Source organism: Nanorana parkeri, unplaced genomic scaffold, assembly GCF_000935625.1.
Source record: "Nanorana parkeri isolate BGI_ZX_2015 unplaced genomic scaffold, ASM93562v1 scaffold110, whole genome shotgun sequence".
Lineage (NCBI taxonomy): Eukaryota > Metazoa > Chordata > Amphibia > Anura > Dicroglossidae > Nanorana > Nanorana parkeri.
This window is the reverse complement of record NW_017306378.1, coordinates 430,424-448,325: the sequence shown is the minus strand read 5'-3', so window position 1 is coordinate 448,325 and position 17,902 is coordinate 430,424. Positions and strand designations below refer to the sequence as shown.

The window sequence follows — 17,902 nt, the reverse complement described above, 5'->3', positions numbered from 1 at the left end:
TGTGAGTACTTGGGCAAGTATCTGTACTTGTGTCTGTGAGTACTTGGGCAAGTATCTGTACTTGTGTCTGTGAGTACTTGGGCAAGTATCTGTACTTGTGTCTGTGAGTACTTGGGCAAGTATCTGTACTTGTGTCTGTGAGTACTTGGGCAAGTATCTGTACTTGTGTCTGTGAGTACTTGGGCAAGTATCTGTACTTGTGTCTGTGAGTACTTGGGCAAGTATCTGTACTTGCAAAACTGGTATATAAAATCATACATTAAAATGGGGATGTACAAATCCCCGGAGCTCCGTGTGCTCCTTACACATGAAAGCTGCCTCCTAACTTTTGAATTTTTCTCTAGTCTAGTCTTGGGGCTGGAAAAGTATCTGTACTTGTACCGAGTACGGTACTTGGTATCTGTGCATCCCTAATTGTGGGGTAAATGAAAAAAGGGCCTCAGTCATGAAGGGGTTAAACAAATCTTGGCCAGCTCTTAGGATATGAGATACTCAAGTTGTTGACTCTTGGAGTGCAGAATGTTTGAAAACACACGAGCATAAATCTGCCTATGGTACAATAGTTTAGGTGAACACAGGTTTAGTTTGAGGAGCAATCAGAAAAAAAACAACAAATGGATCGACTCCACCCAGAAGTATGGCTTCCTATTTTCCAGAAAGAGGTTACCCTACATTGTTTGGCATTGTCCCATCCAATCTCACAAGACCATAACAAGCCTTCTGAGCTGTCATTGCTGGACATTTGCGGTCATTTGTTTATGTTATGAAGACTCCACTGGGATGAGTGTGATAGCAATAAAAGGAATTGCAATGTGGTTGCCATTGGAAATTGTAGAGCACACAGCTCACCAGAGTATATAAAGACATACAGAGTGCCAGCATATGATTCAAGCTGCAAACAAGCATGCAATAATGAAATATTAGATGGCCAAAAAAGAGCAGGGGATTCAACTGGCTGTAAAACTTTATAACTTGTGTGTGTGGCTAGATTTACTATTTAACTCCCTCCATACCACACAGAATCCATTTTTTGTGCGATGGAGCATTTCATTTTCCAACAATTCATCAAATAAAAGGTCCATCACCTGAAAGGAGCAGTGAATCCATCGGGTCCTCCCAGGTCTGACAGAGGCACGGGATCCCACTTAAAATGAAGACCCCAATTAAATCCCCCTCGTACAACAGGGGAGGAGCTGTACATCAGTGTATCGGCACTAATGATGTCAATGACTGGACACACCACGGTCTTAGAATTTGCCTTGATTGGTGCCAGTAATGGCTGGAGCCACGCCTCATTAACTTCACAGTGACTGTCCAGGAATACCAGCACATCACCTGCAAGCACATGAAGTGGGTCAGCATTCAAGAAATGTTCAATTTCAAATTTTTTTTTCTACTTTCAGATTTTAACTGAATGCCAGGACAACACGGAGTTCTATTTATAGACACAAAGTGACTAAAACAACAAACCTAAAGCTACTGGAAGGTATATAGTTCAGGCATCTAGTCATTACTGCGCATATCTGCAGCAGCGTTTATTGTCCACTCTATAGTAGTTCTAATTAGTCAAAGCTCTAAAACCTCTGATAAAAGACACTTGGTCTGCCCCCGCTCACCTCCCACTGGCAAGTGCGGCCGCTCACTCATCATAGAAATGTCTGGGGGCCGGATCGTACAAGCAATCTGTGACACTACCCCGAATTGTCAGAGCTTTGCCTGTTCAGAATGGCCCAACAACTGGTTATAGAGTGGGCACCTAGAGGTGCCTGAACTTTAAGCTACAACCAAATTTTTACTAAAAAATGAACTATGGGGTAAGTGTTTTTCCCCATAGTTCTCTTTAAGGTCACAGGAGGACATATAGTAACCTCCTCCTGTGACCCAAAGCTCAGTATATAGCAAGCTATTGCCCGCGATATACTGAGAGCGCCGCAGCGGGGACGGATCACGACAATACTGTCAAGTTCCACCCAGCTGCGTGAGTGACAGCGGGCTCGGCCTATCTAGAGGCAGAGCTAGCATAGACCTACTTTAAGCTAACAGTCACTTTAAAAAAAAAAAAATGGCCACCCTCTATGGACAAATACTTTCTCATGCTCTACCTGTAGCGTGAGATGCTCCCACCATCCTGCCACGAATCAGCCCTTCCCTCTGTCGGTTTCTCACCAGCTTCACTTTATTTGGAAGGTTCTCCTGTATATAGTCATCAAGCTGCATCTTCAAATCATCTGGAAGAATAAAACCCTTCAAAGTGAACACTGCTTATGAGCTTCAGCGGACTTCATCACCTCTACTTGCAGCATAACTTGGCACATGGTTTGCTTTGTTAAAAGCTGAATACTTACCGTCACCAGGATTGCTAAACATTTGGAAAGAAGAAGTTCTAAAATCTTTCGGACATGAATAATCTGTGAACTCGTATCACAATTGGCTTCATGCCGACATTCGGCACCACCAATTACCCTGCTGAATTCTCCGTATACTCCAGCAGGGAAGCGGTGACAACATATTCAGGAATGAAATAATCTTGGTGAGCTGAGGGGGGTTGGAAAGAATTTTAACAAGCTGACAGAAATCAAACCTACAGAGTCCACCCAAAACTTGTTTTCAGCTCTGGTGGTCTCGGGCAGCAAACCCACAAGAATGTTTCTATTATGCAGTATGCGGTTCTCTGATCCGACTTGGCAGGAATGTAGCAGTGTACTGAATCATGAAGCATGTCTCCTTCTACTCACAGCACACTAACGGGAGCCGAACACAGCAGGTTCCAATTTCTCCTTTCAACAATTGCCAAAGCTTGCCCATGAATACAGGTGTGCCCCATGAATGATCGAGTACACTACTATCTCCGTTCTGCACCTGTCACACACAGCCGCCAGCAAAACAAAAAAACAGCAGCTTTTTAAAATGGGAAACAGTACGAGCCTGTAAAGTACATGCAAACCCTAACTAAATCAAATTTCAGTTGCTAAAGAACTATGCATCAAAACACTTTTATACTGCGTTAACCTTTTTTTAACCTTATTTGCACATCAGCACTGCCGATTTCCTGCAGCCTCTTTGCATGCACTTCCTGTCACCTGCTGCATGTCATTTCTCAGTGGGGGTCTCCTGATTGTCACTGTGCCTGTTGCATCAGATACAGTGACAACTGAAAAAAGCAAATCGGGAGAGAAGGACAGAGCGCTGTCACTCCATAACAGAAGTGCTAACACAAGGACTTTCATGGAAGCATTAACAAGTATTTTTTTTAAAAAGAAAAAAACTGCAGATTTAAAAACATAGTGAAAATGACTAAAATGACATGTTAAAGTTCCACAACTTTTACACCTCCCATCCTGTTTTTGGACAATCAACATCTGCCTTGACATTCCATGGTAATTGGATTAGGATGATGGAGCTACATCTGTAGACATAAAATGCTGGGGTATGCTCCTGACATGTATTAGAACTGAAGAAGTGGCTTGGATAAGTCAAAGTATCTTTAACATTACAGTCCAGGTGTATGTGATCAACTACTACTACCTATACCATGACTCCGATAACTGAAAACCTTTACAGGCAGAGAGAGAACACCACGTACCTAGCTCGCTGTTGTCATCCACCAGAATGATTTCTTGAAGCAGATTGGCTGGTGTTCGATCTAAGACGCTGTGTACAGTTCTCAGCAGGGCAGAATAAGCTTCATTGTAGAAACAGATCACGACACTGGCTGGGGGCAGTTCTGTGGGGTAGGTCTTCTTAGCACACCTGACAATATAGACACATACAAGTCAAGTCACAAAACGCTTCTAATGGGAAAGCAGTACATATAATAATAACCCGTTCATCTGTGTACGATTCTGAAACTGGGAGCGCTGCTGATCTGAAAAACAACCCCCCTTGTAGCATTCACCTACTCCTTTAGTAACTTCAGCTATTTCTTGTGTGTGCTGTTCCTACTGCCAAAATATCGTTGCAGAAAACCAAATTCACCTCACACACAAACATTAAAATGACAAAGCATATGCCAAGGCAAATTTTAGAAAATGCAGTACATATGTGCAACACATGCACAGTCCCTTATGTTTTATCCCTCTAAAGAGCCTGCAGAATAATAACCTTTCATCTGCCAGAAATGCACTTGGCTTTCAAGCCCTGTTGTGGTCTGACAACACAGGATTTTTGTTGACCGAGTGGTGTCAGCCCTGCCCAGCATCAACCGCTACTACTTTCAGATCTCCGCAACAAAAAGCTCATCATTCTGAAGTCCAAGATAAGAACTAGGAGAGCTCTTTGTCCTCTCCAGACTTCTGTGTTATCGCACAGGACAGCTCTGAACTTATGACAAGATTAACAGTTGTTTTGCACTTATTCAACAGATGATTTTAATGCGATATTAAAAACAGACCAAAAGGGAGCAAATACAAGAAGTTCATTGTTAGGGTTTGCACACAGTTTAATTTCTTGCTGCTGACTTTCTGATGAGTCCTGCTGGACTGTGTTTGAAAGTGAACTCAGTCCTTGCAATAATCCATAGTTAATGTTCGGGGGAGGAAGCGGTGTTTATTAGCACACATGACAGCCATATGGCAGAAGACTTGCACTTTTTCATTTGCATCTCATTCAACAGAGAACATAAGAAGAAAGTTAAATGGCACATGTCAGAAAAACTCTAGAATGGTTGTTATACATTTTATTTTACAACCGTAATCCTTCAAATACAAAACGTTTGAAGGAACAAACCTAAAATACCAATAAAACTAAAAGAACTCCAGGAGTTTCTCTTACTTTAAAAAAAAAAAGCTAAAATGTAAAAGGTTTCTATTAGCGATGCACCGATATATGCGCCGTCAAAACATATCGGCCGAACATGGCACTTATGGCTAAATGCCGAAAGTGCCATTTGTGTGCCGATACAGCGGCGCATCCCTGCGTTCTTTCCTCCCCGCTGGGCGCTGCTCTGTGTCCCAGCTCGGAGGAGAGAAAGTGCGACAGCCAGCCGAGCGCTGCGAGTGGCCGGCGTCTCTCCTCCCACACCGCTCAGCCTCCTATCACAGTGCGGCAGAGCGGTGTGTGGGCGGAGACAGCCAGCGCTGTAACAGGAGACTGAGCTCTCCTCCCTCCTGTGCCGATACAGCGGCGCATCCCTGCTTTCTTTCCTCCCCGCTGGGCGCTGCTCTGTGTCCCAGCGCAGAGGAGAGAAAGTGCGACAGCCAGCCGAGCGCTGCGAGAGGAGAGCGCTGTGAGCGGCAGGCGTCTCTCCTCCCACACTGCTCAGCCTCCTATCACAGTGCGGCAGAGCGATGTGTGGGCGGAGACAGCCAGCGCTGTCACAGGAGACTGAGCTCTCCTCCAAGCTCCACTCGCTCAGCCTCCTGTGACAGTGTGTCAGGAAGGAGAGCGGGTACAAACACTCAGTGATCGCTGAGTGTTTGTATATAATTGAGGACCTGGTATGTATACTGTATCCTCAATTATGAATGAATGGGAAGTGATCTACATCAGCTCCTGTTCATTCATAATTGTAGTTATAGTAAACATACTCTGTCCTCATGTTATCAATGAACAGGAACACTCAGAGGATTCCTGTTCATTTATAACAGGGGACACAGAAAAAGAGATTGAGGACTCTGTCCTCAATCTCTTTTTCTATTTTAAAAAGGGAAATATCAGGGATCCGTTTAGACCCCTAATATTTCCCAGAAGCCCCTAAAAGTAAAAAATTAATTAATAAATATAAAAAAAATTTAAAAAGTTTATAAAAAATAAAATTAAAAAAATATTTGAAAAATGTGAAAAAAAAAAAATAAAAACACATTTTTGGTTTTGGCCTGACAATTTTTTTTAATTTCAGTTTTGTTTCGGTTTTGAAATGTCCATTTCGGTGCACCTCTAGTTTCTATATCTGCATATACAGTGTGAACATTTTCAATGGGTTTACAGCAGGTAGGAGTTAAGTGCAATTGCCTACAGCTGGCCTGACACTAGCGGGCATTGGACATGCAGGCACCATCTGACTGCCCCCGGGCATCTGTACTGACAAACAGGCCCATACACATTCACAGCTGTCTTGGGCAACCCCTTGGGTTTAGTCTCTGCAGGATGCAGATTCCGCTTGCACCAAATTATTGGCTGAAAACAACACTTACTGGACAGATTCTTCCAACTTGTACAATCACACACCCTCCACAAGGTGTTGCATGCGTACCTGCAGGTGCCTCCTAGGACATTAGGCATTGATCTAATCTGGCCAGACAGCAGACTTGACCAGGTCCATTAGGGTTTGCATATGAGGCCTAGAACATATAGTGGACTGTTCATGGTTCCAGAGTCAGAGATTTTATGTTGAAGAAAGGATGCAGAGCAACATTCTGTTGGTCCTATGGCAAGGCCAAATCCAAAGAGCCATAGAGCCTCTTTTCCCCTCAAGCTTATGAACCTGTTCATATGTGGTGCTGAAAAGACAATAAGCTTCCTCTGTTTTTGCTCAAAGAAAGAGAAAAGAACATTATAAAAGACTAAGAAGGGGCAGGCGCTTCAGCCTGGCTAACTGCAACATAAAGCACCAAACATAGGTCTCATTATACTGAAGAGCACGGAGATTGCAGTATAAAAAAAGGTAGCAGCCAAACATCTGTCCAGAGAATAATCCTGTTTCTACTCAATGGGGCAGACAACTGCCTGCTTACATCTCTATGTGGCAATGGTGCCCTGTTGCAGCTTTGGCATAGTAGACTCCACATCTCCTATTGGATCTCCCACATAGAATAAGGTACATAGCCTAAAATGTGCTGAGATCTTCAAAAGCTACCAATGTCAGCCATGCATCCCTATAGGGAAAAAACAAGTGACATTAGAACCAACATTAATATCTTAAACAGGAAGTGTGGAGAATTCACAAGCATACTTGGTAAGATGGAGATCTGAAGGACAGATGGGCACCTCCACAAGAGCAGTTTATTATATTTAAGAATGCAGGGACCGGTCTAGCAGCCATGCAGGACCAAGGGTTGAGTGGGTTGAGTGAGTATATCTTTATTATTGTAGACCCTAGATGAAAACGAGCACTTGACCCTTGCGGTGCGGGGGTAGCCCCACTGCAAGGGGTAACTTTTATTTTGTCCGGAGTTCTTGTTTAAGAAAACCAATAGTGAAAATAAGCCATTATTAACCGTTACAGAAGGAGATTGGCAAATGCAGCGTTCATATTTCTCTCAGTACAGGTTTCTTTTATTGTACATTGAAGAATTCAACATGGTACTGTGCAACCACAGGCCAGAATACGAGGCTTTGTTTTTACTTGCTTAGCATGCCCAACACACATGGAAGCTTATCTTGTGCTCAAGTTAAATTATAACATGGAAGCAATCTTTAGCAATCTCCTCTAACATGACTCTAAAAGACACTTGTAACATAGCAGCAGTCTAGCATGGCAGTGTTTTGTAACATGAAACCCTCTCTGAAAAGTCCCTTGCAGGGTGCATCAAGTTTGGGGGGTCATTAGTGATCACGGAGTTGCAGGTGTAACTCTGCTACAACTGTAGCTCTATAATGAAATCATGGGTGGCGAATGGCACCTACATTTTAGCTCTATTATTAGAAAATCAGAATGGACGACGACTTCCTGCCTTTGCCTTGGTAATCAGTTTTTCAGACTGAGGGGCCTGGAAAGAAAATGCAGCACCGGGGCCATAGGATGGACAGGCCAGGGTTAACCAATGTTCTTTTATATAAACCAAATTCCAGTTTAGGACAGAGGTTATCCGATTCTGCTTTGAGGAACCGACGTTCCAGACGTCTTCTCCTAAACACTCAACATTCTGGATTAAGAAATATTACTTCAGGGAAGGGAATGCTGTGACGGACTCAGGGCCTTATCATCATACAGCCATGCTGCTACTCCTATATCTGCAGTCCCAATCCAATGTCCCAATTCAATGCGAGATTCAGGATAATGAACTTTAACTGTTTAAGAAATGATGGCACCAAATCCACAAAAAGAAAGAAAAGACTAAAAATACTACATGGATGTTTACGCAACATTTAATCAGTATACACAGCTGGCCTTGGAGGGTGTATAGTTTATTTGGGGGTGGCTATAAAATGTATGGAATGTTATGTGTTGCCATGTGATGCTCAGCTGTTACGCTGTTCCCTGTGTCAGTCTGCACACAGACAGGGAAAGCAAACAAATGAGCAGGTCTGCAATACTAACAACACTGAGCAAACAGAATGAGCAACTCTATTACACAGCACCCAAAACATACAACCACACTGTCCCATATAACAGAGAGGTTCAGTGACTCACTTGGGATCTCTTGTATCTGGGATGTCTCTCCGATAGCCCAGTCTGTTACTTATCAGCATATTGAAGGCGTGTTTCTGGTAGCCAATGTCCCGCACATCTTGGTCTTGTTCGTTGAAGATCATTCCTGTAGAAAATAATGGTAATATCTCAGTGTACAACTGATTCCAATAAGGGAGGAGGTTACATAGTACTTTACAGACATCTCAACTCTCCTGGACGTTCCGGGAGTCTCCCGCTATTAGATAGCAGCTCCCGGACGAGAAACATTTTCTCCCTGAAAGGTTTACTCTGTTCCATCTAGCAGAGTAAACCTTTCCCTGCTATCTGTTTTTTCTGATATCGGGCCGCCATCAGAAAAAAAACAAAAAAAAAAACAACACCGGCATAGGAACTAATAGCTAGATTGCTGTTGGCGATTTCAATTTGCAATAGCCAATAGCAGACTAGCTATTGCACCTACCCTCTGTTGCTGTCAATCAGCAAAGGTGGACCTGAAGTTCTCCATTAGGTCCACCTCTGCTGACTGACAGCAGCTGAGGGTGGGTGCAATAGCCAGCTTGCTATTGCACCCACCCTGAAATAGCCAATAGCAATCAAGCTATTAGCGCCTATGCAGTTTTTTTTTTTGTCCTGACGGCAGCAGGAGCTGTCAGAGCACTAAAAAAAACCAGCAGAGAGCAAAGGAAACATTAGCTTCTTTGCGATCTGCCATCATTTTCGGTGGGGTACCCTCTTCCTTGTTGTTGCACCCCACCCTCACGGAGAGGATATCCTCTTGGCTACCATGTGTAATGTGATGGCACAGACTTCTGTAACAGGAATGCAATTTAATAAAGTCAGGGATCCCAACCTGAAAGAAGTCCTCTGTCAATCCCCCCGATTGACAGAGGACTTATTTCAGGTTGGGATCCCTGACTTTATTAAATTGCATTCCTGTTACAGAAGTCTGTGCCATCACATTACACATGGTAGCCAAGAGGATAGCTTCCTTGGTAAGCAAGCAAAGCACACAAAATGCTGGCTACACACATGGAATTGGCAAAGGGACAACAGGCAGTGCTGATCTGATCACTGAGCAAACATTGATTCAGAGAATTGGTGAATAAACTTGGACGCTTGCATGTTCCTAACACGGACAGGGAAGGGCTCACTGCACTTTGTTATCATTCTTCTTAAATAAGCGAGTTTTGGTCTCAGTATCTCCAGCTGGTCGCGGGAACATTACAGCGCTCGCTATTTGCACTCGGCACCACACGGGAATACATGCACATAGTCTTGGGAAAGAGGAAACAAGCTGTAATTAGCAACTTGCACTGGACTCGTCACAAAGGAAATGACTTGCACAGATTTCGTACTTACAAGCATGCCTCCCCTTTTACCGCTACGTGTGGCTTACAAATTACATGTGACATGCAACATACACTGTGCCCTGGTTATGACCATAGCTCAGAATGATTGCTCACATATCTCCAAGGAAAAATAAAACCTTATTATAGCAAAGGTCAGAAATTGTATCAGATATCCGGATCATGCTGTGCCTGGAAAATATGCAGATTCTGGTTTCCCGAGTCACAAGCAGGCTGAGCACAGATCGTTTTTTATGAATAAATTAGATTCAACGTAAAAACATATTATACAGTAAATGTATGGAATAGAGACAGTGCAGAAAGGTCTGGACAGAAGAGGACTTTACATTGCATAGTAAGCACTGCCAGGTAACTCCGTGTTCGCTTTTATTTTTAAGCTCCCCAACATCCATGATACCCGGAATGTTCTAGAGAAAATCATTGCTGAGGTCCAGCTACCTAAAGGCTCTTATTATGCAATGCAAGTGAAGTGCCAGCATGCAGTACTTGTTATTTTTTAAGGGGTCAACCGATATGGATTTTTCGGTACTGATACCGATTATAGGCCTTTCAGAATAATCGCAATTAGGTACAGATATTCTGTTTACATCCAGCTGCATCAGCCGCTGTCCAAAAAACAACACAGATACCAGGGGAATCAGCAGACAGCAGGGGAGCAAATGCTTCCCCGCTATCTGCTGTTTTTTTCTCTTTGCATTCCGACAGCGGTCACCAGCTGCTGTCAAAATACTGGAATAGGGCTGCCAGCTTCTGACCGGCTCCTTTGATCAGCTGATCGAGGCATGCCGGCCAGAAAGCGGCACCCACTGTGCAAATTTCGTTGGGTTCCTCTAGAATCGGCTGAAATTTGTACAGCATTTATTATTGGTAATATCAGTCACTTTGACCAATAAGGAAATCTGTGAATATCGATCCCGATTATCGGTAGATCCCTACTATTTTCTAATCCGTACATCCATCCAGTCCGTCCAAAAAGTTACGTGCAAATCAGTAAGTTGAATAATCCACCAACATCTTTTACCAACTCACCACCATAAATGTTGCCACAAGAGTTCCCAGACCTGCCTATCTGCCACAATAAAGCATATCTAAACCCAAAAACATAACAAAACATTTTGCAGCCTACTAGTCCTTGGTGTGGTGGCTGCATTTGGTTTAATTTTTAGGGTTTTCTTTATTTTTTGTGGTGATCCAGCCAGTAACACAATTCCTGTCTTAGGCCCTAATCACACCAAGACGTCATCAATTCTACAAGTTTGTACACGCGGGTTCAGCTAGCTTTTTTTGCAAATTTTTACACGTACATGAAGATGCGCGTTTTGACTGTCAGCTTAAAAGGAGAACTATGGGGTCAGTGTTTTTCCCCATAGTTCTCCTTAGGGTAACGGGAGGGCACAAACTAGCGTCCTCCCGTTACCCTAAGCTCAGTATACCGCGAGCTATAGCTCACGGTATACTGAGACGCCGCAGCCGGAGCGGATCACGACTAAGATGACGGGATCCGCCCCGGCTGCGTGAGTGACAGTCTCATTGTCACAGGTCGGCTAGAACTATGAGGTGAGTGGAAATCACTCATCTCATAGTTCTCCTTTAAGAAACATTGTGGTCAATGGACTAAAATGCATACAAACACGCACGAAAGTATGCAACATGCTTCTGTCACGTGTTTCCATTGATGTAGAAGGTGGAGAAGTCTATGGGGGGGGGGGGAACAAAAGAGCTGCAAACTGCCAAAAAAAGCTTGTGTACTTTTTTTTCTGCTCAGGTGTGTGGGGGCCCTTTGTACCACAGGAACCAATGTAGCACGACAAGTGCCAGCCTGCAGAGCACGGCGGGGGTTGTAGTGCTCAGCAGCCAAAGGGGTGCACGATGCTGGGAGGTTGGTGCAGACATATGTTTACAGGGCATCTCCTCTGTGATGGGCGCTCATACACGGCTGGTGATCTGACTGACAGGAGGCAGAGGCTGCGGCCCAGTTCCTAACAGGCCACGGACTGGTACCGGTCTGCGGCACAGGGGTTGGGGACCCCTGGACTAGCAGATTTAAATGGACTTGACCAAAGCTGGCCACACATTGTAATATTCTCTTCATTCAACCTGCGGGTTGATTGAAGAAAATACTACAGATTCCTCCATCAACGCTTACGAGCGCTGACAGAGGAATCTCCCGCTGTTTTCATTGTAGTCTGACAGCGGCTGGCGGCCACTGTTAGAATACCCAAACAGAGACAGCAGCTCATTGGCTGCTGGCTCTGTTTGTTCAAAGAATTTCCAACTACCTCCCTTGATCAGGTGATCAAGAAATTCCAGCCGAAAGGGTGCCAACAGCAGCACCCACTGTGCGAATTTCAGCCGATTGTTAAGGAAATTCACATAGTGTCTGGCCAGCTTTACCAATTAAATCTGAACTCCAACTAACACGTTTTAAGGGGTTACAGCAACAGTTCATTTTCCCTTTGGGATAAAGGTTTTACATAAATGAAGCTGACCATTGTAAGCTCCCCTGTCAGAGTTAAATGCTTTGTCTCGTCCCACTATCTGCCACGTTTGCTGGACAGCTTGTTCTATTAAAGGAAATTGAAAAATAACAGATTTACTGGCCAGATCACCAGGTGAAAGAAAAAAAAAAAAAACCCCTAATGCAGCCAACACATTTAGGAAATGGTGAGCTGCGATATATTACATTTTGGGGTTTAGATGCACATTCATTATTAGGGCCTATTCACACTTGCCTGTGTTCATGCAGAAAAGTGATTGCATTTTGCTGCATGCAAATCCCATTGTTTCCTGTGGTCGCTTCACATCTCTACACTGCAGGTTAGTATGAAAAAGAAACGATATAAGCTCATTGACACCAATACCAGGAATTCAGGAGCCAGCAGGATTTGTTCTTAGAACGCTCCATTGACAACAATTAGAAGAAAAAACCCTCTAAAGTTAGGAGCCAGCTGTAATTTGAGGGGCACTGGCGACCTGGCTCCTGGGATTCCTCCAGCCCTGGTCTAATTACAACTCAATATTAGTTTTGGATAAAGTGACTCTTTCAAGTAAACCTGTAGTAAGGAAAAACACATACACTGCCAATGATGAGGCTGATGACCTTTGTTGTGAAAATACTATCTGCCTGGCTGTCAGTCTACCCTTCGAGTTTCAAACGTTTGTGTTTTGGACCTGGAAGAAGTGCGTCAAGCTGATATTCTCACGCCATGCTTTTTCTGGGTCAGTAACTTAGCAAGTACTGAAATCAAAGACAACCCGGCACTAGTATTTATAGAAGGAGCTGAGGAATGGAAGCCTACATATTTCTGACACTACGGGTTTCCTGTAATAAAACGATCTAAACTTAAAATATACAAACTGTGTAAGCTGAGCACACACCAAACAGTCCAATTGGCTCGTACAATAGTCACCATCCTGGTGGCATCCCCCTAAAATATACATTCTGCTACACAACATTTAAAACATGTGGACAGACGTTACACAAACCATAATAACACTGTGTGTGTACTTTGTTAAGCGGGGAGCACAGCCCTAATGTTTATACATAGGGGCAGATAATACAGAGCACAGCCCTAACGTTTATACATAGGGGCAGATAATACAGAGCACAGTCCTAACGTTTATACATACGGGGGCAGATAATACGGAGCACAGTCCTAACGTTTATACATACGGGGGCAGATAATACAGAGCACAGTCCTAACGTTTATACATACGGGGGCAGATAATACGGAGCACAGTCCTAACGTTTATACATACGGGGGCAGATAATACGGAGCACAGCCCTAACGTTTATACATATGGGGGCAGATAATACGGAGCACAGCCCTAACGTTTAGGCTGGGTTCACACCTTGGCGTATTGAATATGCGCGACCGTCGCGCGTTTTTTTTACCGCGGTTCGAGGTAAAAAAGTCGCGCGACCGTCGCGCGATTCCGAAGGCTACTTGGCTGTATCCCAAAGGAAAACGGCCCAAAGTAGTACCTGGACCTTTTCAGGCGTGGGCCGTTTTGTAAGGCGTTAGGGACGGGCGGAAATACGGCAAGGTGGGAACGAGACCATTGACTACAATGCAATGTATATTTTTGAGCGTTTTGTAGAGCGTTCGTCGAGCGTAGAACACGCTACAAAACGGTCAGGTGTGAACGAGGGCTTATACATACGGGGGCAGATAATACCATCACCATACAGAACTTGTAATAATGCTCTATGTGGATTCTTTGCTAAGCAGTGAGCGCAGCCTATGATATTTAGGACACAGTAAACCTATACTATTATATGGTATTTTTAAAAAAGCTTTTCCAGAAATATCCTTGGCCGAAGTCTTCTGTGGTACAGAAGAAAAAACTATTTACTAGCCAAGAGGCAAAACTGGAAATATAAAAAAAAAATTTTAAAAGAGAACTATGGGGTAACCTCTTTATCCCGTAGTTATTTTAAGGGTCACGGGAGGACATATACTAGAGTTCTCCTGTGATCCAAAGCTCAGTATAAAAGGTGAAACTCGAATAATTAGAATATCGTGCAAAGTTCATTTATTTCACTAATGCAACTTAAAAGGTGAAACTAATATATGAGATAGACTCATTACATGCAAAGCAAGATAATTAAAGCCGTGATTTGTCATAATTGTGATGATTATGGCTTACAACTCATGAAAACCCCAAGAACCCCAAATCCACAACCTCAAAAAAGTAGATTATTGCATGCAATCAATAAAACAAGGATTGTACATAGAACAATATCGGACCTCTGAAAAGTACAAGCATGCATATGTACTCAGTACTTGGTTTGGGCCCCTTTTGCAGCACTTACTGCAATTACTTTTGCACGATATTCTAATTATTCGAGTTTCACCTGTATAACGAGCTACAGCTCGCGGTATAACAAGAGCGCCGCAGCCGGGACGGTTCCTGACAATGCTGTTGAGATCCACCCAGCTGTGTGAGTGACAGCGGGCTTGGCCTATCTAGAGGCAGAGCCAGCTGTGCCCGCCCCATCCCCCGTCCATTCCTCCAGTCAGTGCTGGAGGATCGGAGCGGGGGAAACCCTGCGGGGAGCCGTGACTGACAGTCACCTCTCTCTGCAGGGAATGATCAAGAAGTGAGCGAGTGATGGTATGTGTCCGCTCACTTCCCAATCTATTAAGTCGACATGTGACAGTTTCATTGTCACACGTCGGCTCGAACTATGAGGATGAGTGGCGATCCCTCACCTCATAGTTCTCCTTTAGGCCCCATTCACACTTAGCGACATACCTTTTGCAGCGGATCCGCGCGGCCGGGATAGCGCGACTTTCGGGGAGACGTTCCAGCGACGGTAGCGCGACCTTCTCCGTCGGGCTCCATTAGAAAAAAGCAAAATCCGCCGAAAAAAGGGTCCTGTAGAAGCGACTTGCGACCGCGACATGGAGCTAAGACAGCTCCATTGATAGCATTAGCCGGCGACTTCTCGCGATATCGCTTAGTGTGAATGGGGCCTTAAGGTTCTGCAGAACCAGATGACACTTTGCATAGATGTCTTTGGGAGATCACTGACCTCTAAGCAGATAGGGACAAGTCAGCAAGGCCTTAATATGCTCAGTATAGGATTATAAAGAGATTAGAGCAATGGAGGAGAGGGACTGTAATTCACTCCAATAGCCTCCGGCCGCCTCCACTGAACACTACTAATGGAACCTATATGTCATAAGGTAACAAAGTGTGCAAAGAGCCAAAATTATTTTTCTTAGTTATCGATATGGAGGAGGAAAGGTTAGAACCCCTGAAGCGTTTTAATAACAGTCACTGAGACTGAGCAATTTCAAGTTGTCACCAGAACTACATAACAGGGATAATCTTGCAATATATATTTTGGCTATACAAACACTCTAACATTCTACTGAAAACTCCTCCCACTGGCAAATACAAAGAATGTCCAGGCACCCACTTACCTGCTTGGGGAAACCATAGGAATATTTTTTGTTCATTTATTTAGCCAGACACTGCAATATCTGGCTAATAGAGGCAATCAGTAATGACATAATTACCTCTTTTCACAGACCTGACCTGTATGGGAGTGACACATTGGGTGAATCAAAGTTAGTATATAAAAGATGGGGGCACTTTTAAAAAAAAGTACTTACCAAGATCCGAAGGGCTAATGTTCCCAAGGTTCCACTAATGTTTACATCCAGTGCCACAATGCTCCCTCTGCTGGCCGCACCTGCACATTACAGCCGCATAGACTTCTATGGGGCCATGTCCCGGTCAGTTGATGAACATGGCCAGGAGAGGGAGACTTGCAGAACTGGATGTCAACAAACAGCGGAGCAGTGGCCCTGGGATCTTGGTAAGTAAAGATCTGGGGACGTCAGGGGAGGGGAACAACAAGAATAAGTGCACTTTGTCTAAAACAAAAATCACTTATTCTATAACAGAAGGGGTGCAGCCTTGATAAAGGCAGTGACTAGGGCTTTTGCCAGGCCATTATACCCTAAAGTGCAGCACAATCCCAACCCCCCCAAAGGCACTAACAATTCTGTCTATTAAGTTACAGCTGTAATTAACAGCTCTCATTGAAACGTGAAAAGAGGTGTTTATGCAATTACAGGTCAGCAATGTGGAACTGGACAGTGCTTTGCCAATGTAATGGTGTCCTTCTCCCACTGATCACCAATGTAATGACATCCTTCTCCCACTGATCACCAATGTAATGACATCCTTCTACCACTGACCACCAATGTAATGACATCCTTCTCCCCCTGACCACCAATGTAATGACATCCTTCTCCCACTGACCACCAATGTAATGGCATCCTTCTCCCACTGACCACCAATGTAATGGCGTCCTTCTCCCACTGACCACCAATGTAATGGCGTCCTTCTCCCACTGACCACCAATGTAATGGCGTCCTTCTCCCACTGACCACCAATGTAATGGCGTCCTTCTCCCACTGATCACCAATGTAATGGCGTCCTTCTTAGGCTTGTCCTCATATTATATAGTTCTAATAAATCTAAAATATTTACAACCAGATTGCATATGTGTATAGCCATCTTTACATTTACCAAATACCTTTAATAGAACAAACTAGATCTAAAGCCAAAAAACTTTTTCATGTACTTTTAAATAAAATATGAAATGGTTAAAACCCCCAACAGGTTGTTTTTTTTGTTTTGCTGTCCACGTCCCATTGAAGAGATTTGTATTCTCTTTAAGTCTCGAGACACAACAGGAAATGAGTAGAAGTCTACCCAAAGTAAGGGACAGCGGTCAGTAAAATAAGTGTCCCCATTGGAAGATTTCTCATCTATTCCTGTTCTGGTGACACTTTAAAATAAACAGACAGAAATAAAAATCTGCCAGAGCTTCTGCACTTTAATCTCTTCTTGCAGGTCATGTGTCAGGGCAGTCAGGGGTAGACAGACAGTGACCATGTTCAGTGACTTCTGATTCTCCAACATTAAAAGCTTCCAAAAAGCCAAAACCGATGTGAGCTCTGTACTAAAACAGGAAGAGAAACTACAGACCACAATGAATGTTCTTCTCTGCCAGTATGGACACTTTCCCCTCTAAATGAAAGGACTAGGAGCAGGAAGAGGTATGAATCATGCCATTTATCTTATGCCAAATGATCGGTGGCAGACAAGGAGATTCGGAGCTCTGCCAGGGAGAGCTGACAGATTATTTCAGCAACAGTACTGAAAGAAAATTATTTACCTGAAATATTTACTGACCTTGAGAGTCTACACGCCTGAGTGCTGCCTAACTCACCTCTCAAAACTTGATGGAAATCAGAACGTATTGGGCTCATATTATGAATTACTGAAATGAATGGCATCACAGCGCATCTCCCGCACAAGGATTTGTCAGGCCGAAACCAAAAATGACTTTCTGCAGCCCCAGCACTCAATACAGAATGATGTAGAGCACCTGTCCCTCCCGGGGGTCGGGTCCTTTTACGGCCGTGCATGCCGTATGAACATGTACGCCCGTCTGAATGAGCTCTTAAGCCAGAAACATAGCGGACACCATGTGCAGATTACAAACAGGGTTTTCCAAACATATCACATATTCACACATTACCCCAAATGTGTGCCGTGCCTATTCAGGGTAAAGAAGGGAGCCGCCAGTGTTCACATTTTAGGCTCTGCCCACCCACTGGACCCCCCTCCAAAAACAAAACAGAACTCCTTAGTATAGGGGAGCGTTTTACTCTCTCCCCTAGAGCCCCGAGTATGTGCTTAGAGGCCAATGAAAACT

The 17,902-nt window shown here is 44.0% G+C and overlaps 1 protein-coding gene across 2 annotated transcripts in view; it reads right to left on the bottom strand.

The window, feature by feature from the left end:
* GALNT11 (polypeptide N-acetylgalactosaminyltransferase 11) overlaps positions 1 to 17,902 on the bottom strand; it is a 29,035-nt gene that overhangs the window by 8,081 nt on the left and 3,052 nt on the right. For both annotated transcript variants that reach the window (XM_018553122.1, XM_018553121.1), the window contains exons 3-6: positions 8,291 to 8,414; positions 3,584 to 3,750; positions 2,103 to 2,228; positions 1,086 to 1,335 (exon numbers count right to left, since the gene is read on the bottom strand). In XM_018553122.1, the coding sequence (XP_018408624.1) occupies positions 1,086 to 1,335; positions 2,103 to 2,228; positions 3,584 to 3,750; positions 8,291 to 8,414 (667 nt within the window). The remainder of the gene's footprint in view (positions 1 to 1,085; positions 1,336 to 2,102; positions 2,229 to 3,583; positions 3,751 to 8,290; positions 8,415 to 17,902) is intronic.